This window comes from Eulemur rufifrons, chromosome 7, assembly GCF_041146395.1.
Source record: "Eulemur rufifrons isolate Redbay chromosome 7, OSU_ERuf_1, whole genome shotgun sequence".
Taxonomy (NCBI): domain Eukaryota; kingdom Metazoa; phylum Chordata; class Mammalia; order Primates; family Lemuridae; genus Eulemur; species Eulemur rufifrons.
In genome coordinates this window covers 57009593-57035452 of record NC_090989.1, presented here as the reverse complement: position 1 = coordinate 57035452, position 25860 = coordinate 57009593, and the positions used below count along the sequence as shown (strand labels likewise).

At 53.6% G+C, this 25860-nt stretch overlaps 1 protein-coding gene across 3 annotated transcripts in view; it reads right to left on the bottom strand.

Moving 5' to 3' along the window:
* Nucleotides 1-2144: 2144 nt before the first annotated feature.
* The window catches only part of BOC (BOC cell adhesion associated, oncogene regulated), a 72152-nt gene continuing 48436 nt past the window's right edge, over nt 2145-25860 (bottom strand). Inside the window, exons 6-21 of one of the 3 annotated variants that reach the window (XM_069475091.1) lie at nt 20029-20175; nt 18127-18270; nt 16400-16693; nt 15746-16018; nt 14384-14691; nt 10870-11032; nt 10383-10493; nt 9807-10013; nt 9279-9460; nt 8553-8658; nt 8089-8211; nt 5735-5956; nt 4838-5073; nt 4551-4627; nt 3869-4062; nt 2145-2906 (exon numbers count right to left, since the gene is read on the bottom strand). In XM_069475091.1, coding sequence (XP_069331192.1) covers nt 2719-2906; nt 3869-4062; nt 4551-4627; nt 4838-5073; nt 5735-5956; nt 8089-8211; nt 8553-8658; nt 9279-9460; nt 9807-10013; nt 10383-10493; nt 10870-11032; nt 14384-14691; nt 15746-16018; nt 16400-16693; nt 18127-18270; nt 20029-20175 — 2975 coding nt within the window. In that variant the 3' untranslated portion in view covers nt 2145-2718. The remainder of the gene's footprint in view (nt 2907-3868; nt 4063-4550; nt 4628-4837; nt 5074-5734; nt 5957-8088; nt 8212-8552; nt 8659-9278; nt 9461-9806; nt 10014-10382; nt 10494-10869; nt 11033-14383; nt 14692-15745; nt 16019-16399; nt 16694-18126; nt 18271-20028; nt 20176-25860) is intronic. The other 2 variants (XM_069475092.1, XM_069475093.1) reach the window with 2 other exon arrangements.

Sequence of the window (25860 nt, the reverse complement as noted above, 5' to 3'; positions counted from 1 at the left end):
TGTATTCACCATCAAATTGGTACTAACTGATCAACACTAATGTGCACATATGAAAGTCACATACATTGGGATCGGGCAGGTGGGAAGGGGGAGGGAGGAGGGGGAAATACACACCTAATGGGTGCGGTGTCCACGGTCTATAGCTCTAACTTGGGCAGTGCAAATGCAATATATGTCACCTAAATGTTTGTGCCTCCTTAAAAATTTTGAAATAATTAAAAAAAAGACCACAAGAGTGCAGCATGTGCAGGAGGCGGCTGGGAAAGCCATCCTGCTCAGTCACACTGCTGTCTGCCTCCTCCTGTGCTCTCAGAGGAGTAGCCTCACCTCTGAGGTGTGGCCAGAAAATCAGCCTACACTGAGTTACTTGTGGATCAACTGTTAACATACTTTGGCTATTTCGAACTCTTGTCCATAGTATCATGGACTGATCAATCTCAGCATTGCAAGAAAAAGAAACTGTAGAGTCCAGTCCCTCTGTCGCAACTTCAAAGAAGTTACTTGTTTCTCCAGAGTCAGCCTGTCCTGTCAGGGCCACCCTGGGAGAGGCCTGTGAGCCTCAGCTCAGCTCTGCACCCCACCCCCATCCGCTCCCCACAACTAGGTCTTACTCCTCCTTTAGCAATTTATGACGCCTTTGCTGACTGAATAAAAGCTTTAAAAAGGCACTGTGATAATAATTAACCTGAGCCTAAAGAAATACAAAATAAAATGAAATTGAATATCTGAGCTGTTTCATTTTCTGGGCTGAAATTTAAAAGCCTGTTGTCCTAAGCTTTTCCTTCTTTCCTGCAATTGGCTAAGGTAAATGTACACATTTATCTAATTTAACATGCCTCAGAAGTGCTTTTTCTTCCCTGGGGCTTTTTTTGTGGGGGGAGCTAAAGCCATTCAGTGTTGTGATTTCCATGCTGTGCAGAAAGCAGATGTTTTACATATCACTTCCATAAAAAATTTACCAAACTTCACTTTGGCAACTACCTTCGATCATCAAGGAGAAAAAACAAAGGAGATTTTTAAAAAGCCGGTGGGCTAGAAGGTCAGTTGCAGAGCTGAGAGCTCCTGGATTAGCAAAGCCGAGATTGAGAGCAGAAGTGACCTCTGTGCCCTCAGTGCCAGGTGGTGTCTGAAATCACAACATCTTATTTCTTCTCTTCCCTGCTCTACTCTAGTTTTTAAAAATGTTTTTAAAATTCTGCTTTCCATTGTTGAAAATCACATTACATTTCCATGAGAGTTCTCACATTAGGCGTTTGATGGGAAAAGAATACAAAAGTCTAAGGAAGAACAGGTGCTGTGTTCCTTCTGGCCAGCAGGGGGAGCACTTATCCTAAACAGTCAAGAGTCTGACTCGGTTCCTCCGTCTCCTCTAGGATCGTGTTTATCAAAATCTTCGTGATTAGAAGCCAGGGTCTGGCATGACTTAAAGAGATTAAGTGTCTCAAGTGGCATTTCATCTGTAACCCAACATTGCTGAAATCTAGAAAATACATTCCACCTCGGACCCCCCCCCCAAAAAAAAAAACTCAGTTAAAGTGTGTTAAGTTTCTCATTGCAATCTTCAGTCTCTGTCTAGTTCCAGTTCTACAGATTAAAAACGTTAGAAGTTCAATTTAAAAAACAATGTATGGTTGATCCTTTGGTTGGACAACAGTAAGTAAATGTTGGTTTTAAACTGGTGAGTCAACTACTCCAGCAATGTTGGTGTATCTTTGCAAAGAAAGGAAGTGAATTTATCACGCACAATATGTTCTTGTGTAGGTAGCATAGCACTCAACTAAATGGTATTTTGGAGAAAATATTTGGTCTTCAACACACGCACCTATATGAAAAGGTTTAGTTTCATTCCTTCAGTATGACCAAGGCTTTACCGCAGGTCCGGTTAGTAAGAGACCTGGGAGGGACTCTGCCCTTCCTTGCCTGTGGTATAGCGTCTCCCTCTTGGACTAAATAGTACATTCTGCATTAATCAAAACACAACTGGCATTCAATGTTTAAAAAAAAAAGGAGAAACATCTGCTACCTTTTCCAGATCTCATCTCTTGATGGATCTGAAAATGTTACAAGCAGGTGGGTATTTTCTTCAAATGCTCAAAGATTGAACTCTAACATCCAAAGAAAATGCTGACTCATATATGACTAAGTTGAAGGTTACAGGGAAGACTAAACATTTATTTAGAAGTTACAGTGTTTGTTTTTACAGAGATATGCTGCCACAGATTATTGATTCTGGAAGGTTTGTTAATGCTCATAGTGCTGTACACATCTCAGTCTGTTCTCATGGGCACCTTAGGAAAACACTTCCCGTGGCCCCAGCTCCAGCCACCTTCCCGGGTTCTCCAGGCTGTGATACCGTGGCCCTCGCTCTCCCTCGTGGTCGTCGTGAACAGTGAGCCGGGATGCTTCCCCATCGGCTTCTCCGTGGGCCTCCTGCAGCCTCCCGCAGTTGCAGAGGTGCCGAGTGAGGAGTCTGTGTTCTGGTCAGTCTGTGTTCCTCGTTCCTGCTCCACTCCTGTTAATGTTGTGGCTTGTTTTCCCTCTTGTACCTCAACGGGGAGGATTCCTTATGTCTCTCCAGAATTATAAAAACATATACATATATTTACAAGTGCATAAATATATAAATATGGCTATAATAGAAAAATAAATACCAATTTTCCTCTGTCTCTTTAAAAAAAAAACAACAATATATAGTCTTTCTGCGATATTGGCTGCTGCCTAAACTGTGGGAGGTGGTGTTTCAAAGGACACGTGGACTGGTGGGCTGGGAGAGAGCCGCATCCCAGGTTCCTGTCTTACGTAGGTCCCCGGGGGGTGCTGGGAACACCAGTCTCCTCTACCCACTTGGCAGGAGTCAGAACTGTCCACCTCTTCAACTGGTACAAGACCCAAGCAGCACGGGGGCCCTGCGGGGGAGACAGAGTAGGAAACATTAAAATCTAGACTGACTGAGGCATCAGCACTCAGTGGTACTGGGTCCGTCTCTATCTGTGGTGGGAACCGGTTACACTGTCCCCGGAGGGCATTTATGCTCCCCCAAGGTCTCTCCCCGACATGGGAGACTCAAGCACTTAGCCTGCACCCCAGCTGCATGTGAAGTCAGCAGAGCCCACGAAATGCAGGGGGAAACCCTGCTTTCGAGGTTCCAGCTGCTGGTCCACCCTTCGGTGTGGTTGCTGGTTATAATCATCCCATGCACAAGTCATTCACCCCAGATTGGCAGGGTCCAGTTTTAATGATGCTGGGTCTGGCTCTAGGTCTTTCAGAGTTTAATCTCCCAGAGACAGGGCCCAGGATCCGCATGTGAATGGACATGCACACCAGAGAGGCTAAGAAATATTAGCCAGTGCCCTGAGCCGGCCTGTGCCCTCACCAAGCACCCACTGGCTTCCAAGGCACAGACGGAGACAGTGGGATGAGGGTGGCATGAGTGGCCCTGAGCCCCCTGGAGACAAAGTTCTGTGGAAGCACAAAAACTTGTGATGCTGTCTGTAAGAACTTGGCTCCTTAAAATGACTGATGCAAACTTATTCCTTAATTAAGAAACAAGCCCTAACAAAGCAAGGTATTTTGGAGTGATTAGAGAATGCCTCTTTGTGTGATGAGATGCAAAAGGAATTTGTGAATGGTCTTGAAATGCAGAGACCAAAGGGCTTCTTCTTCTGAAACGGAGACGTGTCCTTATTCTCAGCCTTTGAGGACCACAGCTTGTAATGTTAGAGTAGGAGCCACCTGGGTCACCCCGTAGACTGACTGGGCCTTCAGCGGTAAAGCAGAGGGGCCGGCCACCCTCCACGCCCCGTCATCTCTCTCTTCCAAATCGCTCCTGGGTGGTGGAGACCCACCTCATGTCATCCCCGGCACTGACCTGAGTGAAAAGGGGGACCCCATGTCGCTTCCAGTCCAGGACACTCGGGGACACTCCTCATGCCTGACTGGCCCGCGGCAGCCGGCTGCTCCTGGAGGTGGCAGCAGTCTTGGCGGGGCTGGAGCAGCTGGTGAGTTGGGTCATCAGGCAGCGTGTATAAGAAAGAGCCCTCGTCCGGGCTAGACTTGGGACCCCTGCGTGGCACAAGACCAGACCGGGAGTGAGGTTGGGGAGAGGGGGCCTGGCCCCCCACACCTCTGCTGGCTGCCTCCCTGTCTGAGGGTAGGAGGGCTCAGAGGGGCCTCTGAGCATAAAGTGCACCACACCATCGTCTGCACTGATAACTCTAGTCCATTCCACGTTACTCCATGTGGGAGGATGTGAGTGAAGCCAGGTGTCCCGGGGCCTGTGGGCAAAGTCAGTTGTATGTGGGTGTTTCTGGCCCGGCTAGGGACAGGGGGTCCTGAGGAGCCAACCCATGCCCCAAGCAAAGACATCATAATTGCAACAAAATGACTTCGCATTAGGGGATGGCCCAGCAGGGCCAGGCTGTCAGACCTGGGGCTCCCTGAGCGCAGCACCACTCCCCGGCTCTCGGGGACTGCCGGGGTCCAAGGAGCTGAAGAGAAGTGGGGCTCTGGGGCTTGGGAGCGAAAGGCAGGGTGGGGAGGGGCCCAGTTACCTGATGACCTGGTGACTCTGGGGATCGTAGTCGTTGCCAAGAACATTCTGCCTCAGCAGGCCGTTGGTGTCACTCTGCTGCTCAAAAGGAAGAGGAACGGAAAGGTCATGTCAGGGAGTCCAGGTAACTTCCGGTGTTCACCAATCAGCGGGGTGACCTGTTCTTGACCCAAGAAGCCTGGCCCAGCAGCCCAGGACGATCGCGAGAAGGGGACAACCCAAGGGGCCACCAGCCGCGCCCTCGTCCGTGTTCCCCGCCTGCTGCCCGCACGCCCAGGAGCACGCTACCTGCTGAAGCTCCCCGGGGCAGTGCTGCTGGGGTCTCACGCCTGGGCAGCCCATTGCCGCCGCGGGGCAGCCCCTAGTCACAGGGACCCCACCGCCGCAGGCCCGTCCACTGACGCCACTGAGGTAGGGCTGTCCGCTGGCCCGGTGGCCCGGGAGTCCTCCCAATGGCACCATAGTGTACTGGCAGGAGGAGGGTGGGAGGACACTTCGAGGAAAGCCCAGGTCTGTCGTGTGTTCTGGAAGGACGGAGGACACAGGCATGCGTCGGCCAGGGCAGCCGGGGGCAGCTGGGAAAGCCCCACCTGGACATCAGGAAACACCTGACCACACTGGTCAAAGGACGCAGGCAGGGAGCCGACCTTGCCCAAGGGAAGGAGAACATTCTCTCTCAGAATCTCCTTCCTGTCACCCACTTCTTCCTAACATCCGGACTCTTCTGCAGCGAGGAGAAGGGTGGGGAGACACAGCAGCCAGGGTTGGGGGGAAGGAGGTGGTGAGTGAAGAGAAGGAGCAATATTTGGCAAGCGAGGCAAACTGGCCAGGTATGTTGCCATTTGAAGCAGAGATTGGTGACTAAAAGTCAGATTAGCCCAGGATGAGGGGGACAGCTGAGGGCGGCCAACTGTAAGTACGAACATGAGTCAGAGAAGCAGCTTCAGACCCTAGAGGACAATGGAGCCAGGTAAGTACCAAGCTGCAGAGTGCGGAGAGGACAGCTAGCCTCCACTTCTTTCTGCTCTCCTCACTGAGGTCCGCGAGCCGGGAGGCAGCGGCCCAGACTCCGGGTGTTCTTCAGGGCCCCCCGGGGCTCCAGCTGCCACGGGCCCTGCCCTGGGCCGGAGACGCCGCTCCCCTCCCGGCCTCCTCCCCTTGCTGTGGAGCAGGTCACTCACTCACTCTGCTTAGCCCAGGCCCTCCACAAGCAGAAGGGGATGAAGGTGACGATGATGAGGACGATCGAGCCCAGGACGACACCGACAATCAGGTAGGGCAGGTCGCTGGAGCGCGCCACCATGGCGCCAGCACCCACCGGCCGCTCCATGGTTTCAGGAGGGGGCGGCTGTGGCGGGGGCAGAGTCGGGGGCGGGAGACGACCAGGCTGACCAGAAGACTTCCGAGCTGTAATTGTGGACAAAACTCACTTCAGCATCTGTTTCTTTGACATTTCCTTCAAAGCAAATAGGAAAAAAAATACCCCAGTTCCATGGGAGTAGGAAACGAGGTCAATCTCAGGAGACAGGGCCTCCAAATCCCTTGTTTGAATGGTGGCCATACTCAGCATGACATTGGCATCTAACGTGAAATGTGGTATAACATTGTATTTCACAACACGACCTGAGATGCTTGTGAGACAAGCACAAGAGTCAAACTGGGTCCTTTGGGCAGAAGTGGTGTAGCGTTTTCTGAAAAAAATAACTGGTGAACTTTGGGAAGAAAATAGTTAAAATGCATGAAGCCAGCAAAAGGACTGGCAATGGAAGAACTGACCCCCAAATTTGCTACTTCTGGGTGGGTTGAGAGAGGTGAAGTCCTAGGTATTAGCTTGGGTCACAGAGCAGGGAGACAGGCGTTCTGGGACTCACTAGGACAAACAGCAGCCGTGAGATGCCAGTTCACAGGTGAAGGGTCAAGGCTGTCCTCGCCTCACCTGGGCTTCGCTGTCCCGGGCGTGGCTGGCACCGCTGACTCTCCGCCATCTTCTCCCCTGTCTGATTTCCCCACTGCCTCTCTGCTGCTTTTCACACGTCTCCTTCCCTGCTCTCTGCCTCTTCAGATGCTGGGAGACCTTCCTGTCGCCTCTGGGCCTATGCCCTCTCTGCGTGACCTCACCTAGTCCCCGACTTCCCCCTCTGTCCTAAAGACCCCCACGTCAGTCTCCCCACGGACCCCTCCCCTGCGGCAGGACACTTCATCTCAACGTCGCCAAAGACTCGGAGATTCGGTCAGCCTCCAGGTGGTTTGACCTTGCTCCTTTCTCATGAAACCTGCTTCTCCGCTTGCCTTCCCCACTCAGTAAGGGACACCGTCACCTGTGTGGTCCTTCAAGCCAGAAACCGCAGTCTACTTTTAACTCCTTCCACTCTCCCCCCGCCCCGGCCAGCAGTCCTGGTCCTGCCCGCCCCTCCTCAGAACACAGACCCACGCCCAGCCCTTCTCTTTCCTATAACTTCAGGGCCCAGCTCTCTGCCCTCAGCCTGTTCTCACACCGTGGCCAGGGGCCACCTCCACACACAGATCCAGCAAGGACCCTCCTGCACCTCACAGCCTGGCGTGCCCAGTGCCCACCACGGGACACGGAGTGTCCGGCCTCTTCCCTGAGCATCCCTCCCCCTCCTTCCCGGTGCCAGGCACTCCAACCATCTGGGCGGCCTGTCCCCCAGCCCACGCCGTCCTCATTCTAGCCCACGGTCAGTGTTCCCAGAGGGCCAGTACGGTGGCTTTCTGAGGCCTCTGTCCTTTTCCCTGGTGCAGCTCTGTGCAGGCTGGTGCAGGGCTCGGGCTGGGCACCCATCTGCTCCTTCACTGCACGCGGCAGCAGAGGGCGGCAAGCGCACACAGCAGGCGCTCGGTAAGTGTCTGCTGAGTGACCGAAAGCAGTGGCAGGCGGGAGAGAGCAGGCTGTTGCCCCAGTGACAGGAGACGTGTTGTCTCTATTCCCACTACTTTGTGATCTTCTGATTATGTTCTTTGCGATATAGCTGCTTATCTCACTTTCAGTATCTGCGAAATGGAGATAATGATATCTATCCCCCTGACCAACATGCAAATTAATAAGTTATTACGTGAACACGTTTCACATGTTTCGGTGCAGAGGCAGGGCCAGGGCCTGTAGTGAGCCAAACCTGGCGCAAAGCGTGCTCTACCGCTGACTGGCATGACCTTGGCCATACGGTTCCCTCCCCATCTCATGGGGTTGTAGTTACACAAACCGACCAACATAAGTGCCAAATGCTACTTCGGGAATAAAGTAACTGTAGAAAGTTCCCAACCTAAGAATGGGATCTATCCTATGAGTTCACAGATGAGTTAATTCCCAAGTTCCTTGAAGTCACCATGATGGCAGCCCACTCAGGCTTAGAATGAGGCACAGACAAATGAATAGAAGAGTGAAAAAATGATAAAGTCTGGGGCTGCTTGGAAAATAAGAAGTCCTCCTAGCAAAGAGACACCCAGCACAGCACAGGGAACAGTGCTGGCCCCTGGTTTGCTGGGAACAGCAAGAAGGGTGAGAAGAGCCCCAAGAGAATCACCTTTGGTCTCACAGATCATCACGTTGCTGAACTCGCTCTCCCCTCCTTCGTTGAAGCACTGCATCTTAATGTCGTAGGAGGTCTCTGGCTGCAGGTGGCTGATGGAGTGCCAGTACCTGTCCCCTGAGAGAGAGAGAGAGAGAGTCGTGTGTGGTGACATGTATGTCGTTTGCCTGGCCCTGAGCTCACAGTCAGTCTCAGATAGGGCTGTGTGTAGGGGACAGTGCCACTGGCTGGCACGGGGTGAAGAACCCAGCAGGAGCTGTTCCTTGTCCCACCACCACGGGAAGGCAGTGTGTGCACTGGTGAAGTGGCAGCCCCGAGGGTGTTAGGGAGGAGTCAATGATACAGAGCACGGACGCTTCGTGTCACACCAGGCCCATGTTTTACGCTTTACCAGGTCTCACCAATGCCCAGACCCCGAGCTGGTGGAGGAAACCACATGACACAGGGGCGTTTCTCACCTTCCACCATGTCCTTCTTGTAGTCATTATCGTTGTCACTGTCCGTGGGTCGGTAGTAGATATAAAAGCCATGGATTGGGGTGTTGTTGTTACTTGCTGGGATATACTGCAGGGGTAGAGAAGAGACAGGTTGACAATGGAGCAGAGAAATCATTGAAGCAAGACCACTGGTGTATGGAAATTCACCCCATCTAGGGTTTGACCTTCACTGGGGGCCCGTGACAAATATTTCTGACGCTACCCTGAGGTTCTCTGAAGAATGCTGTGAAGTTACTCATATTTTCTTTAGCCCAGAGGTCCCCAGGCTTTTGGAGAGAAGGAACAAATTGCCATTCCTCCGAAGACTTCAATCCCCTCTGAACCCTCCTGGGTATGTGAGGGTTAGTATCTCTGGCTAACAAGGGACCCTGAACAACTGTGTGGGGTTCCCTGTGGTGCCAGGGGAAGGGCAGGAGGAGGCAGGACATAACCTGAAAATGAGAACCAGGTTGGAGGTCCACCAGGGTAAGGCCCCGAACAGCAGCTCCGGCCTGCTCAGAGCCTCTCAAGTGCAGCCAGGCGGGCTTCCAGGTGCCCCCCCCACCCCCCCCCCCACACACACAGTCACGGTGGGGGCGTGTCGGGGAGGCGTCTTAGGAGAAGAGTCCAGGCAGGGAGGGCAGCCAGCTCCTGACAGCATAAGCCTTGGCCCGTCTTCCCAGTGCGTCCGAGGCCAGACCCGCTTACCATCCACTTGAGCATGATGGTGGTCTCGTTGACGGCGTCCGTGAAGGTGATATAAGGGCCTGCCACGGGCCTCTCGTACACACGGCCGCTGTAGCCTGACACCACGTAGGGCCGGGAGGGGGCGCTGGGCTCGCTCTCCCCCAGCATGTTCAGAGCCCGCACTCGGAATTTGTAAGAGGTGCCTGGTGAGAGGGGCACCCACTGAATCAGGGGGCGGGAAACGGCCTTCGGTTGCCCCTGGCCCATCAAGGCCCAAGGCCTGGAGGGCTTTCCGGGCAGCCCTTCCCCAAAGCAAGTCCTCAGCGGACTCACAAGAACTCCCGTGCTCACCAGAGAGCAGCCCACGGGAAACGGCTCTGGGCCCTGTCGTGGGAGAGGGAGCAGGAAGGGCGTGTGGGACTGAGATAAGCACAAGTGGCATCACATCCGCGTGCGCATGGAGGTCCCAGCCAGAGAAGGGCCTCTGCGGCTCGTCCTCCTCCTGCAGGTGGTCAGGGGGCGGCCGGGGGATCAGGGGCAGGCCCCTACCTTTCTCCAGGCCTGTGATCTCCACGGACAGCCGCGAGGGAGGGATGGCGCTGGTGGCCAGGATCCAGTCTCCCACTTTCTTGAGCTTCTTGTACTCCACCCGGAAGGACTGGATCGGGAACCCACCATTCCCACGGGGAATCCAGGTCACGTAGACTGAAGTCTCAGAGGCCATGGAGATAGTGGGCCTGTCCGGAGCTTCCGGGGCTGGGGAAGACCACACAGATTGAGGAGAGGAGCAGGAGGGGCCCGGCGGCATGACGTTGTATTCCGACTGGCCACGGCTGCCCCCACAGGGCCTGCTCCTCCCCAGCTCTCACCCGCAGGTGTGGGCATCAGACCTGCCCCTGCTCCCTGGCTCCACTGGGGCAGCAACCCCAGCGTCACACTCCAAGCTTTTATTTGAAAAGCTCCAACCTATAAGTCCTTATTGTGGTTAACTGGGGAGATGCCAAGAGAATGCCATAAGGACTCCTGGGCCTTCTGAGCCATGACCCCATTCAGCTGGAGCGGTGGCCCTCGGGGGCAGCTCAGTCCTAATGGGCATCCCCCCGACCGGCTGCTACTGGGGCTTACGGGACAGGCGGCCGTGGTCCGGCTGGCTGCTGCTCTGGGAACTGGCCCCAGGGTCATCTCTCTGGATCTGCTGCTCCTTGCTGGCCACGATCTCGGGTTTGGGCCGCCGTCCTGGGTGGAGATGGGTTGAGATCAGCAAGGGTGGGAGCGCACATTAGGTCTCCCTCCGCAGAGTGAGACTCTGCCGAAGGGTGTGACAACATGATATAAATAAGAACCCAGGGTGCTGGAAGCGTGGTCTGATTCCCAGCTCTGCCTGACTCTGTCAGAGAGGGACAAAGGGACGCCCAAGTGGCTGGCTGGTGACTCTCCTGATGAGAGATGGAACCTCACCTGGCACACAACCACAGGGAGGCAGTAATGGGAAGGAAAAATACAGTTCAAGGTGAGTAGCTGGGGCAAGAAGAGCAGGGTTTCCCACCTGGGCCTGGTGGGACTCGCTTGGGCCCCCAGAAGCCCCAGGCTAGGGCCGATGTTTGACTCTCACCAGTTCGGAAGGTGACCATGGCTGTCTGGCCCTCGCCGGCGCAGTTGTATGCTGCCATCTCCACTTCGTATAGGCTCCCGGGGTCGAGTCTGGTGAGGGCCAGGCGGTGCTGGTTGGCGGGAATGCCGGAGATGGTCCAGTCATCAGAGGAGTTGGTGACCTGCTGGAGAAGGTAGCTGGTGTAAGGACCAGCATCTCAGGCTAGAGCTGCAGGTGGGGTGTGGCTTGCAAGGAAAGCAGAACTGAGCCCAAGAGGGCTGGAGGAGGGCAAGGACAACGGCCCAGGCAGGGGAGCCTGGCCCTCCTGGCTATGGGCCACCCCCTTCACTGGGACAGTCAAGTCAGGCTTCCAGATGCCTCAGGTAATGATGCCATCCTAGCGCTCTTGGTGGAGAAGGTCAGGAGGCCTGACTTATGCTGCTGAGAACGTCTCCAAAGACCTCCTCCCCCTTGTATTGCCCAAAACCTCCCTGTTTTACTTCCTTCCTCTTTGCTGTATTTAAACCAAACACAGCTCCTTCAGTTTATATTCTAATGAGAGACAATGACGAGAAGGATAATAAAAGCCGCGGCACCAGTAGAAATAGCAACACTCGCTGAGAGCTTACTATATGCCGGCACGGAACTAAGCGCTTTATATGCACGACCTCATTTTTCCTCACAGCAGCCCCAGAGATCGGTGTTAATGTTGTTTCCACTTCACAAATGAGGAGATTGAGGCTTAGAGAAATGAGCAATTTGCTCAAGGCCACACTGCTAGTGAGTGCAGAGACTGTGGACTCGACTCCAAAGAGCATGATCGTAATCGTTCCCTCCCCTAGGAACAGATGGGGGTCAGAGGGCCTGGGTCCCAGTCCCGCTTGTGCAACTCTGAGCAACTCCCTTAACTCTGACCCCCAAGCTTTGCATTTCTAAAATGAGACAAATAAAATCTCCCAGGCTATTCTGAAGAGTCAGGAGATGACTCATATAAAGTGCCTCGGCCTGAGCCTGGCGCACAGCGGGTTCCCTTTCTTGGATCCTCCCCACATGCTCCTCTCAGTGAGGTTTCTGTCATTTCGATCCTCTTTGTCTCTGCTCCTGCCCTCAGTCCTTGCTTAGAACTTCAACCCCGTGGATGAGCAGTAACTATTATGGGTTACTTTCATGCCTTCTGCTTCTTAGCTGTTTAAACCTAAAGAAAAAAAATTAGGGAGCTCCAGGCTCCCCAATAGGTGATGCTGAGAGGCTGCAGCTTCTCGTCCACCCCACCTCTCAGGACAGGAGTCAGCTGTCAGCCCTGCACGTCTCCGAGAGCCTGCTGGAACCCGATGCTGTGGTTTGATGAAGGAAGAAAACAGCTGGTAGGAAAAGCTCTTATCCCAAGCAGAATATTCCAAAGTAGAACAAAACCTACCATTCAAGGCACAGGGATGGTCTGGGCTCATTAATGTCAGGCTTCCAGGACTTGTTCCAAGGGGAGAAATTTTTACAGACTGAGAATCCCCAGTGGTGCTGGAAACCCAAACACAGTAGCCCAGGGTCTGCAGATGCACCAGGAAATGGATCTCGCCTTGTGCATGTGAAAAAGTGAAAATTAGCTGAATGATTCCCAATCCCCAGCAAGGGAAGGGGGATGGAAAAACACAACCCAAAGGCTGACTTTGGATTTCAAAATTCTTTCTTGGGCGACGATCTTTAAGACACGTTAGTTCCGCAAGAGAGGAACTGCTTTCAAGCCAGAACTTCTGCCTTGGCAACGCCTGCATGGCAGCTCCGAGAGCCCCACGGGCCGGAGCCCGAGGGAAGCCAGACCCAGCAGGTGCCCCCGCGCCCCTGCACCCCTGCCCTCCTGGCGCTGGCCTCACACTTCCACTGGGCCCAGAAATGAAAATAAGAAACAGAAGGGTAATTAGTCACTGTCACAAACACTGAGAGGGTGAATGCAGCCTCGGCCTGGCATTTCCGGATCACCACGGCATGGCCTTTGCCAGCCTGCCTCTTGTGTGAGGCTGTTTCGTGGCCACCTATTGGCCTGAAAAATATTATTCTTGCTATCATGCTGGTTTTTGTCTCCTGGGAAACATGGGCGTTTGGCCTGCCCGGATCTTTGTCTACAACTCTGAGATGGAGGTGTCCAGTTACACGGGGAAATAAGGATCAGGATCAGCCCTGCCCTGTAACAGGAGCTGAACAATGCTCAGTTTGTTACAAACTCATTCGCCTCCTTCGCTGGCGGCCTATGAAGAGGCCAGCAGGCGGAGGGTTAATGAGGAACTGCCCCCCACCCCATGCCCCCACCTGGGAGGCTGCAGAGGGGGCAGCATGGGATTGCTCTACCTCAGGTGTCTCTCTGATGACCACAGGGTCCCTGTGGACTTGCCCTGACCCAAGGTCTTCTAGGAGAGCAAGTAAGGGACAAGAAAAAACAGAACGAGTTAGGGGTGGGGGGTCCAAGGCAGGGAAATGGCTCCTGCACAGCCAAAGGTTTCCACCGGGCAGGGTTGGCTCTGTTTTCTTGTTTCGGGAGGGGGAAAAAGTGACTAAATACTTTTACTTCCACATGCATATATTTTCCATATTTTCTACCAAGTGCATGTAGTATTTTTATAAGCAAAGTAATATAAATGCATAATGAAACTCAGCATTTATAATATGCCATTACTTACCAAATAAAATTTTTAAAAATCCATTTAAGAACAATAATTTTCTGCTGTTTAATGGCCTTAGAAAGAAAACAGCATATACTTGGGGAGAACAGAAATGTTTTCAAGGACATTTTCTTACAGATTTCATGGCCTCTCCCCTGCGGGGTCACAGTAGGCAAGAGCACAGCCTTGGGGGACAGGGGCAGCTGGAGGCCCTGTCCTGCCTCACAGGGCAGCATCAGGACCACAGGCCTGACTCAGCCCTGTCCTGCGTCCCGTCATGGCCTGAGACTCCCTCCCCGACAGCTCCTAAAGCCTTCACCTGGACAGACTTCCTCTGTCAAGGAGAAATAGCTGAGGTCTGAACAACACATGTGCTTTGAGCTCGAATACCTGCTTGTCAGGCCCAAGCCGTGATAAATTCTGAGAACTGAGGGAGTATTTTACAGCCCACAGAGAAAACACTTGTTCACAAATATTTGTTTTCCTGGCTTTAGAGCTAGCTTACCGTGCCAGAGTTCCTGCAGGTATGTACCTAGCAGAGCTTACTTTGGTTAAAAAACAAAATGAAACAACATCAACAACTAAGGACAGAGGAAAGCGGAGGAGGGTGATGGGACGCGGAGCCGGTGTGGGTGTCCGGGAAACGGGTGCACAGAGCTCGGACCTGGGGGCACACACGGCTCCCCCCTTGGCCTTCCAGGGCCCCACATGCCCGTCTCGCGCCGGCCCCCGGGAGGCAGGGGAGACGTGCCCTGCAGGACAGAGGCACCCCGGGCCGTGGGGTTCCTGCTGCAGGCTTAACGCCCAGGAGGCGGAGCGACGCGGGTCAGTTAAAGGAAGCCGTGTGGGGAGAGGGAGGCACGAGGCCAGGACCATGGCTGTACCTTGCGGTGCTTCACCACGTAGTAGAGGATCGGCGCCCGGCTACTGCCCTCGTGTCGAGGCCGCCACACCAGCTCGTACGAGTCTGTCTTGGAGGTCCGGGGTGAGCTGAGGATGATGGGGGCCTCGGCAGGTGCCACCTGCCCCTTCTCTTCTGGGCACTGCGGGGAGGCAGCCTGCACCGACGTGGGGGGCCTGGCGAGCCCCGGCTGGCCCCTCAGCACCTGGTCGGTGCGGCCGGGTCTGGGGGGTGGCGCAGGAGGTGTGGCGGTGGCCGGCCTGGCATCCTGCCAGGGCCTCGGGGTTGTACCTGGGGGACCCACAGGAAAGAGGAGGGAAGGGAGAGGCTGTTAGTCCCCTGCAGAGCTGCTGCCCCCAAGGAGGACACAGAAAGGAGACAGAAGACCCGAGCCAATCACCCGCCCGACCACGGGCTCTGCGAGTACAGCCGGGCTCCGCGGGGAGATGGCCGCCAGCGCCTGCCCCGCCAGAGGGGAGGCAGCCCGGCCTGTGCCCGGCCCCCATCTCTGCGACCTGCTGTTCCCCGGGGCCACATGAGGCGGGTCTCCAGTGAACTGCCCCAACTTGCTCCTGAGGCACGGGGACCCGACCCCTGCCTCCTCAGTCTAGGCGGAGGATGGGGCGCGTCCCTTCACGTGGGATCCTAACGCCATGGCGCCAGGGGGCCGCCTCCTGCTCCGCTGAGGTGACCTGAAACTCGAGGGGCGAGACCCACTGGGAATGCCCTCTGAGAATCTGAGGGGCCAGCGGGGACAACGCTTCCTTCAGGAAGCTTCCACAGACTCCGCCAACATGAGTCTCTGCTCTGCCTGACCTCCCCCCCCCACAGGACATTGACGCCTGATCGTGCTGACTCAGCACGTTATTACTCATTGTATTTTTCTCAAATTGCCTCCTTGGCAAGCTTCATCCCCGCCTTAGGAAAGTTCCCGAGGGGAGGATCTTTGTCATGCGTTGTGCAGCCTGCATTACCCAGCCCAGCGCCACCGAGCACAGGGCGACTGCTCAGTCGGTACCGGCATCAATTAGGATGAAGCAAGCCGAGAAGGACACTTGCTTTTCTTTGCTCTAGGGCAATGGTTGTCAAACTAGGTTCTGTGGAACCTAAGGAACCACTAGATTCAGAAAACAAATAAAAATTTTAAAAAAAAATATAATTAAATGAGTTATTTTCATGAGTGAAAATTTACACTTCTGATTTATTAATAAGTTAGTGTAAATTTGACCTTACAACTAAAAGCTGCTTTTATTTTTTACATAACTGGGGTTTTAAGCTGGATATCTTTGGAGAAAAGGATTCTGGGACTGTGCAGCTGGAATCTCAGACTCTGGGCTGCACCCACCTGGCCTGGCAGTCCTCAGCTGGACCACGGCATGCGCACTCCCAACCTCATTCTCGGCCATGCACTGGTAGACGCCTTCGTCCTCGGGCCCCACGCTGACCACGCGCAGGGCCCTGCGGGACAGCCGGAGGCGCTGGCTGGAGGCGAGGGGCACAGCGTTCCTCAGCCACAGCACGGAGGGCGGGGGGTTCCCACGCACCTCACAGGTCAGCTTGGCACTCTGGCCCCACGGGATGACCAGCTGGGACAGCTCCATGGTGACCTCGGGGGGTTCTGCCGGGAAACCAGAGCAGGGTGAGAAGGCCTGTGTCTTCCATCCCAGGGCCAGACGGGCAGGAGGGGTCACGGGCAGGAGGGGCTCCCTCCTTCCCCTTGGCTGTTGCTTTTTCCTACTGGGCACGGGTAGAGGGAAGGAAAGGTCCCCTGTCTCCACCGTCAGAGTCACAACAGGAAAAGGATGAAAGAGGACTCCAGGACCACATGCCTTAGCCCGAGGGATCCGAGGAGCTCTGACTCTTCAGCGAGCCTCTGTCATACACTTGGCGTGTGGCCTTTCACAGGACACTAACCTTCCCTGAGCCTGGGTTACTGCTTCTAGAAAGGCCATGCAGACCAGAGGGAAGGCCAAGGCGAAGGCTCACGGCAGACGCTCACCAAACACCTGGACGTTGTAGAGGATGACCGCTGCCCCGGGTTCCCCGACCCCGTTGTCGGCCATGCAGCGGTAGGTCCCTGAGTCCTCCTCACTGGTGGTGTCGATGAGGAGGTTGCTCAGCAGGAAGCGCGTCTTGTTGTAGCTGGTGACACTGGACCCATCCTTGGCCCACGTGACCCGTGGGGGTGGGATCCCGCTGGCCACACACTCCAGGATGAGACTCTGGCCTTTGGTGACAATGATGGTCTGGGCCTCGGGCGGGTAGATGATGCGGGCAGCCTCTGCAGTGGAGCCTGGGGGGTGAAGGGCAAGGGCAGACAGCGTGTGGACCACGACATCCTGCCAGGAGGCAGTCCCAGGGGTGTGATTTGGGATCAAACAGCCCTTCGGGGGCTTAGGACCTATGCAAAGTAGGGCAAGTTCCTTTATGCCTTTGGGCCTTGGCTTCCCTATCAGAAACAAGGGCTTATGAGCAAGAAATGAAGTAACAGAGCAGCAGCAGCAGCAGAACACCTGGGCTTAAGGTTAACTGTGTGTGAGGGCAAAGAGAGAAGGAAGAAGGCGCACAGAAGGAGACAATTTAAACGGTGCAGGTGATCTTTCGGGCTTGCACTAAGTGCCCTGTGAGGCGGAGGGTGAGATGGGAGACAAGGACCTGCTGTGCCCCAACCCACCCCGTGGGTCTCAGTCTCGAGCATCTATTGCAGCGAGCGTCTGACAGTGAGCATCTCGCTGAGCTGAACAGAACCCACTGTTTAAAGACATGCATTTCCCATATTGCGAGGTCCCCAGATGCAAATAGACTATGTTCTTCATTGCTCGGCTGGGGGAACCACGATCCTTTTTTCGGGGGACGAACTGCATAGAACTTATTGAAAGGCATGTTACTCTCCAATGTGCTGCCCTCCTCAGCGAACTTGAAGGAGTAGGTGGATATGTGACATTTTGCTTTATGTGCTAACTAGGGGCATACCCATATTTTCTAAAACATGAAACTTACACAGTTTGGGAGGCTGAAAAAAGAATACAAAATGACAGATACAACATCAGGCCCTTGTGAGGCCTTTGTTGGTGTGCAAGTGAGAGACCACTGCAGTTTAGCTTCATCAGCTCCACGTCCACCCATCTCTGGTGCCGACTCTAAGGCCTAACTCCATGTGAGATGTCACCCACCAAACAGGCAGGCGCCCTAGTCACATGCTCAGAAAGGTGGCGGTTGCCTTCAATTCATGGGGGAGCATGTGGGCTTCCATGGACGCTCCCCAGACGGAGGTGCGGGGCCACTGCAGACAGTGCAGGCCCGTGGCCTCAGGCAGGGTGGAACGGCAGGCCGGGAGGCCTCCCATGTGGGCATCCGATCTATGTACGTGCTGTGTCCACTGCTGAGCTTGAGACTGAGGCCCGTGGTCCTGCCCAATACGCATATCTGGACTGAGCCCAATCACAAAGTGGTGCAGTGAAGGAAACCTCTCTCCCCACAGGAGGAGGAGGGGATGTCCCCACAGTGCTCTGATGTGACAGCAGGCATAGCTGCCCACCTGAGCCAGGCCCGAGGGCCGTGTGCTGTGAGAGGCTGGCCCTGCAGCTACCTACCCCAGTGGAGTCCTGGGTGTCCCATGATCCCTGGCCCAGGCCACCCACCCTAAGAACACGGAATTGGAGAATGGACTATGGCACCCCCAAGAGTCCACCTCCCTTCCCAGCCGAAAGTGGACCCAGCCCTTACGGCGCACGCGCAGCCTGTCGCTGGAGCCAGAAGTTTTCACTTCCTGGGTCACTGGGTTGTAGGCCGCACACTTGTACATGCCCTCGTCCTCCTGGCTGGCGTTGACAATCTGGAGGTTCCCCGATGGCATGATAAGGTAGTTATCTGTGGAAAGGGCAGGGCCAAGGGAACAGGGGGTGAGTTTGAGTCCAGAATGCTGTGCTCTGCAGCTCCGACAGAGGTCAGTGGTGTGAGGGCAGAGGGCAGGCAGGACCCAGGTCCCAACAAGCCCATACCTAAAATGCTATTCTCCCCATAAAACCTCACACCAGGTGGGCCAGAAGTGCCAGGGAGAGAAAGTAACTAACCAGCTAATGAACTGGCTGACCAACCGACTGCCCCGAGTTAGTGCACAGGTCTGTGGGAGAGCATTCTATACTTTCAGGGGAGCTGGGGGAGGGTGGAAAGAAAGCAGGATTTGGGGTCAGGTAGACCTGAGCTCAAGCTCTGGATCTGCCTCGTACTAACTGTGTGATCTTGAGCAAGTTAATTAACCTCTCTGATCCTGTTTCTTCATTTGTAAAAAAGCATAATGTATGCCTCCTCAGAGCCATTGTAAGGATTGAGGGGCCCATGCTGCACACATGGGAGATGAGATGCTCATTCCTGCAAGCCTCCAGGAAGTAGGGAATTGGCTCTGAGTCACCGCATTATTGAATTGCTACTTGGAGAGGAATATTCTAACCTCTGACCACTTGAATGCCACTGAAAGCCCTGTCAGGCTCTGTCTGCTCCTGGTCTGGGGTGCGTGTGGTGGGGCCCCAGGGCTGTGTTCAGGTTCCTTAGATGGGAGACAGATTCAAGCTTCTCGACACCCCAGTGCCCAGGGTAGCATTTGGCTTCCTGGCAGGCACAGCACTGGCTGTCAGCTCTGAGCTTGTCCTGGAGACCCCTCCTGGGAGTGGTGGTGTCACCAAGTCTGGTGCCTGCTGCTGCTAGGCCACCAGGGGTGAGCTGCTCAGGCAAGTACCGGGTGGGGCGGGAGAACCCTTGACCGTGGTGGACGAGCAGGCCTCCTGTAGGGGCTGCTGCCAGGCTCTGCTGAGGCCCGTGGGCATGAACGCTCTTCTCCTCAGTGAGAGGCTGTTATTTCTGACTGGTTGGATTAGGGTTTTTATCCTTTTGAACAAGTTTTCTGTATTTTCTAAGTTTTCTGTAATGAACATATATTCCTTTCATAACCAGAAAGAATTAATAAAAACATCTTAACATCTATAGAATAGTTCAAAAAAGTAGATATTTTTACCTGTGGGGTCAGGTCAAGTAGGGTCTACTTGGCCTTGAGTGCAGGGTCAGCTGTGGGAAGAAGCTGCCTTCTAGTTGAAGGACATCCCCCTTCCCCTGTGACACCCTGTGGACCAAAGCTTGGCTTCCCTGGACCAGCTGTTGTGCCCACTGTGGCCTGAGCAGGCAGCTATGATAGCCAAAGTAACTGCATTTACCAGGCAGACAGGGAGAAGGAAAAACTAAGTTCCACTACAAAGATTGCTCTGCTGTGTGGGAAGAGCTCCACCTCCTACCAGGGAACCCCGAAGCTCGGGCTGGCAGCCTTTCTGTGTGTGTTTGCCTGCGGGGTCTCGTGCAGGGAGCATCCGGAGCCCTGATCCAATGGCGGCAGCTCAGTAACATCTCCCGGGGCCTCCCTCAAAGGATGAAGACACTTCTCATGGTGGGGCAGAGGACCTCCATAATGGAACTTACCTCCTTTAGGATCCCACAGGGCTAAATATCAAGAGAGAAGACAGCTGGCCAGCATGAGCACAGGGCTGTTGGCGTGTTTAGGGGTTTGGGAGGCAGCAGCTGACCCAGCTTAGCTGGGCAGTTGGAGGAGGCCAACGCCGATTCTGGCCTGGACTCACTCACCTCTGGAGGCCTCCAGCCACTCTTGTTTGACGCTGTACCGGACCTGGGCTTTGGGGTGGCTCTCGGGCAGGTGGCAGGCAATGACTGCTGTGTTCCCCTCATCCACTTCGATCACGTGCTGCACATCTAACTTGAAGTCCTGGAGATCTGTGGAGAGAAGAGAAGGTGCTGGGTGGGCCCCGATGCAGGAAAGCAACAGCGTGACATTTCCGGGCAGGCCTGTGCCTCAGTGTCATCGGTCCCAGTAAGCAGCTGCAGAACCTCACCCACTGCGGGTGTCAGGGATACGTCCCTCATCCAGCCTCCTGCTATCTGTAGGAGTTTGTGAGAATGGAATGCGTGGCCCTTGTCATCGATGGGTGTTCAACTTGGTGTCTATATAAGCTGATGGCGGGGGCTGGGGGAGAGTGTAGAGAATGCTATTAGGAGACACCTTGGACACAGACCAGCCTCTTCTGTTACACTGAGGCGTACGGGTGAGCTGGCCCTGCTCATCGGCCCTGGAAGTGGGCCGTGGTCAAGGCACCAATGTCTCAGCACAGCTGTCAGAGGCCCAGCAATGGAGACTGAAGGAAACAATGAAAAAATAATGCTGATGTCTTTTCCCCAATTCAGTCAAGAAGAGCCTTCCCAGGTTATTCTCAGACACCCAGAATGACAGATGACAGGCCCGGGATTCTGCACAATTGCCGCCATGGTTACAACCATAAGGCGGATTCCCGTGACCCAGGAGCTACATCTACGCCAGGGAGGATCCTGCCTTGGGGCTGTAGGTGGGGCTCTGTGGATGCCCTGAGGGTTTTCTAAGGCAAAGAGGACCCTCCCAGGACAACAGGCAGCACCCAGTGTGGCCCGATGGCCGTGGAAGGTGGGTCTCCAGCAGCCTCACAGCCATCTCTCCTGACCTGGCTCGGTGGGATCTAAACTGGGAGAGGGTGGAGGTCCACAGAACAAGGGCAGGATGTTTCTCAAACAATGCAAACGCCCAAACAACAAATCTCTTTTTGTATGAGCCAAATCATGTTGCAGAACAAAACAGGGGTCATTTGTACAACAAAACTGCATTCCATGTTGGAAATTTGGTTTTCAGGACTGTAGCTGAAATAAGAGAAGAAATAACATTAATGGAGAGTAAGACAGATGAAAACATTTTACCCAAACACTCTCTTCATAAAAGTCCCTCGCCCTGGGGCCCCCTCTCTGACCGCTGACCACACGAATTCTGCTCGGCTCCTGAGAACTGACAGCCTCAGGGCTTACTGCAATTTCCCTGCAAGACCCCACCTGCCCATGTTGTTGTTTCCACTGGAAACCGAGAAAGGGCAAGAATCAGGTTTCTCACAGAACACAAGAGATAATTACCAAAAACAAACTACTGTCAGCACAGGAGAGCCCAGTGATCAAGGTACTCAACAAGGTCAGGAGGTTTCCCACTTAATGGAACTTTCCAGAAGCTCTTAGTCAAGCCAGCCCAGGGCAGGAAAGCCCTACTGTTTCTATGAAAGGATCATTGTCGCTTTGATTACAATATTACACCATGAACTCTTTAGGGGCAGGAACCGAGTCTTGTTCACCTGTGTGTTCTCTGAACCTAACGCAGGTCCTGGCCCAAGCAGACACTCAGCAGATGTTGAATGAATGAATGAATATCCTGGAAGCCAAGCCTCACAAGTTAGGTGCAAGATACTCATTCATGTTGCCTGTGACCTGAAATTCATGGTTGAGTTGATCTACATTGTGAGCTCAAAGGACCTAGCACAACACATGTTCTATGAACATTTTATTATCTAAGTGTGGCCAGTGGAAGCTGTTTTGAAAATAGAATGGTTTTTTGAGAGGTTACTTCTGAGGTCACAGGAAAGAGGTGAATTGGGTCTAATAAATGTGGAGTAAGAAACACATGCTATTCACAGAGTGGTGTGGCAAAAACCATGACAGCCTGCCTGGTTCACTTCTATTGCTCCATTTTATTTTCCAGGCTGCAAGAGCAATGCCTGTGGGTCAAGGTGAGATTTCTCTTGGATTCCTTCCTTTGAGTGGGTGTAGGGGCTCATGGGCTTTTAAACACTTATTTCACCATTTTTTAATTTTGTAGGTGTGATATCTGACCTTAACTAAATTAAAAATTCCCGGTGGGAAACTTATTAATTTTTCACTCCCCACTCTAACCCCAAGCCCTACTGCACAATACTTAGAATACAGCAAATGCTCTCTAAATCCCTGCTAAGTAAATAAAGTTTGGAAGGCCGAGCCCAAGGCCAGCTTCACAGGGTGTGCAACCTGCCCCTGCTCTCGGAAGGGGCCAACACTTGGTTTAATGCTCAGTTGTCCACATCTTAAAATGCTTAATCATGTTTGAACAAGGGACCCTCCATCATCATTGTGCAGTGGGCCCCACAAATTATGTAGCCCAGTCCTGGCTGAGCCTCTCAGCCAAGACAGTTAATGAGTTTTCTCAGAGACGAGGAAGGTTTGGACTATGGGAAAGGGATTGCCTGAGCTCAGCTAAGTATTGGTAACTTTGTTTTTTGAAAGCAATTCACTTAAAAAATGCAAAGGCCTTAATCCTCCTTCAGGCCAGTGCGCCCTGTACCTGCCAAGTCAGGAGGCTCCCCACAAAGAGGGCTGTGAGTGATTGTGAGCTTAGGGGCATCTGGAAAATTCCTCAGGCACTGTGAAGCGCTCTCTTCCACGGTCTAATAAATCCGAAACTACTCCACCAAGAGTTTTTTCCCTCCCCTTTTCTTTACCTCATTCCAAGGAAACTTGCCTCAAGCCAAGAATATACTTAAACCTAGTAGATTATTTTGCAAGAAAGATGTGAGCAACTGAAAGGAGTTTGGCACCAGAACGCCATCTCCATGTTAATGGCCCCGGGTGCCTACCCATTGTAAAGTCGAAGGCTTATGTAGGCAAGGAGCATGCACTCCTCCGTGCACCCACCTCATCAACCCAACGCTGGAAAATACCGTGCCCCCCTTAGACCCCTCTTGGCTCCTGCCGCGCCCTCGGACAACTGCTCTGTTGGAGACAGAAGGTTGTGCAGTGGGGGAGCATGAAGCCGGCACCGGTCAGCCATGTGGCCAGACAGCCCCTCTGTACTGATGCCAACATGTGCACAACAGCCCGTGCAGGCAGGACCGAGGGCACCCCAGCTGGACATCCAGCTCCCCACCAGGGCCGACTGGCAGGCGAGCCTTCCTGGCTTCAAAACAAATAAGCAGCAGTTTGGTCCTTGGCCCTGTCCCCTCCCTGTGCCTCCTAAACTTAAGCCTTAGCTGTTGCTTCATCAGACAAACACTCCCAATTTTGCCGCTCCAGTAAAACTTCAGTTTCACTAAGGATCAAAGGCAGAGTAATGAAGTGATGAATGATCTGAAGACCAAGGACCCCCTTCTCCTAGTGTTTTGGGGCAGAAAGGGGGCCAGGGAGGGGTGGGGGCTTCCTGATCAATACCAGCCTAATCGGCCATCAGACGGGCAGATGCAGAGAGGAGCTCTCGCTGGCGCATGCGAAGGAAACCAGCCTGTTCCCAGGCCCCTTTGTCCCTCGCTGGCCAGGTTCCTGGCAGGGCCCTGGGCTGCTCAGTCTGCCTCACTGGGTGGAAGAAGGGGTGGCCCTTCCATTACAAATGGGGTTAGCAGGCCTCCCTGCAGAAAGGTGGATCAGGTTTCATGGGGAAATGGTTTGACAGGACACCTGCCCTTGCCTGTCCTGGTGTGTTTGAGAAATCCATTAGGGGAATGTTTGTGCAGCTTTAATCCTCTTACCTTCCCTCACACCCCTCTTTTGCATCCTCTCTTTGTGCATTCTTCCAGCTACTTCATTAACTTGTCCACATTAACCAAATGCCAGTAAGCCCACTCTGTTGTTTCTCAGCTCTCGACAGGTCACGAGTCCTGCTCCTTGGGGCCATCCTTGGATTTACTGACCTTTACTTGTCACAGAACTTTGTGCTTTCTGAGAAAGCCCATATTTTAGGCTCCATACAGAACCCTGCCCGGTTCCTCCCTTCTAGGAGCTCAGTTTCCAAAGGGAATATGTATATTCTGACACATGACTTCTGCAGGACGCCTAGATGCGCAGGTTACAGGGATTTGTTCAAACAAATCATGTGATGTACTCTGTGCTTCCTCTTCCTGTTCAAAGGGCCCAGCAGGCATACACCCTTTTGGCCATGGGAAAAATAGAAAGCAAACAGAAAGCAAAGAAAAGGCTTTCAGAGGCACACGGGTGTGGCTGCCATCACCAGGATCACACGTGAAACTACAAACTGACAAATTTTATCTTGGGTCCCTCTTGAACTTCTCATTACCTCCTAGTTTTCATCCTCCCTTTATTAATAAAAGGCTCAATAGAGCTATAAATTAAATTACAATATTTGGTGTATGTTCATGCATTCTCATAACAAACTGTCAAATTTTAATCGTAGTCTTATCCCCCAATTTTCGTGGACTTTACGTATCCAGTTACAGGGAGTGCTGGGTCTTAGCTAAATGCCCCCAGTGTAATTCATAAACCTAACAATCACTTTCAAGGGGTTTCCTCCTTTGACCCTTCTCCAAGTCCTCCCTCAGGCTGCAAATCAAAGTTCAATTCTGTTTAAGAAGTCAAGTAAGATGTTGTCTTTGGCTAGATGCTGCATGGAGTTACCAAAATCATAGCCATGAGCTCGGCTGAACACCTACACAAATCATAGCCTTCCACCCATACAGGTTTGTCTCACGTACAGTCTGGTCCCACCTTCCTGCCTATTCCCAGGGATCACAGGACAAGCCTGTGCTCCTCTGCGGAGGTTTGGATGGGATCCATCAGATTATGGGGCACCGCACGGGGCTTGCTGGGTAATGCTGCTGGGTTGGCTTAGCAGCCTCAGGGCCATCAGCAAGTTTCTGGGCTGCCTGATGGTTCTAGTCCCCAACTCTCACTGCCTCTAAGCCTCCACTTGTCCTGGTGGCAGCCTGCTGCACCTGTGGCTAATTCTACAAAGCACAGAGAGATTCTGCCCTAACGGAGCACTAGCCAGTGGCATGCTCAGTCCCCTTCTGAGAGATGGCCAAGGTGCAGGGGAAGTACAGCTACCAAGAGCCTTCTCCGGCCAACCCTCTGGCTCAGGGCTACATAGATAGACTTGTTTGTGGAGTCTTAAAAGATAAAGGCTCCCTGGCACTGCCTCACTGTGTGGCCTCTGGCGATGTGGGGGCTCTCCTGTGCCCCAAACTGCTTCACTGACGAGCCAGGAATCACACTATTCTCGACCCCCAAGTCTCCCAAGGAACCATGACTTGGCATGACCCCAGGGTTACTCCTCCAAAACAAAATGCTCCGCAAGTGAAAAATCACAGCAGTCATCTGCCAAGGATGTGGAGCGACTGCAGACACAGAGCGGAGGCTGGAGCCTGATGGTGCTCTTGTGGGGTCAGAGAGCCTGGCGCCTGCTGAGCGGCTGGGGTTTACTGTGCCTGGGCAGCATCTCAGAAGCCGTGCATTTGGGGTAGTGACTAAGCCTTTTAGCAGTCTGTAGCCCTGGCACATGACCACGGTAGCCCACAAAGCTGGGCAAAAGCAGCATGTACCGTAGTCAGCATTCGGTACAACACCATCCCTCCAGGCATCACGGAATCCTTCATTTAGCCAGCCAGGTGCTGCAGAATATCTGCCACTACAAGCACGGCAGAAAATATAAAGAAGAAAAGACGTAGCTCCTAACCACAGGGAGCTTTTAATCTAACAGACAAGGCAGGGCACAATAATTCACAAGTGTGATGTCCTCCAGCACACTCGCCACCCCCACCAGCACTGCAGCCTAAGCCAGCCACCGCCACCTACAGA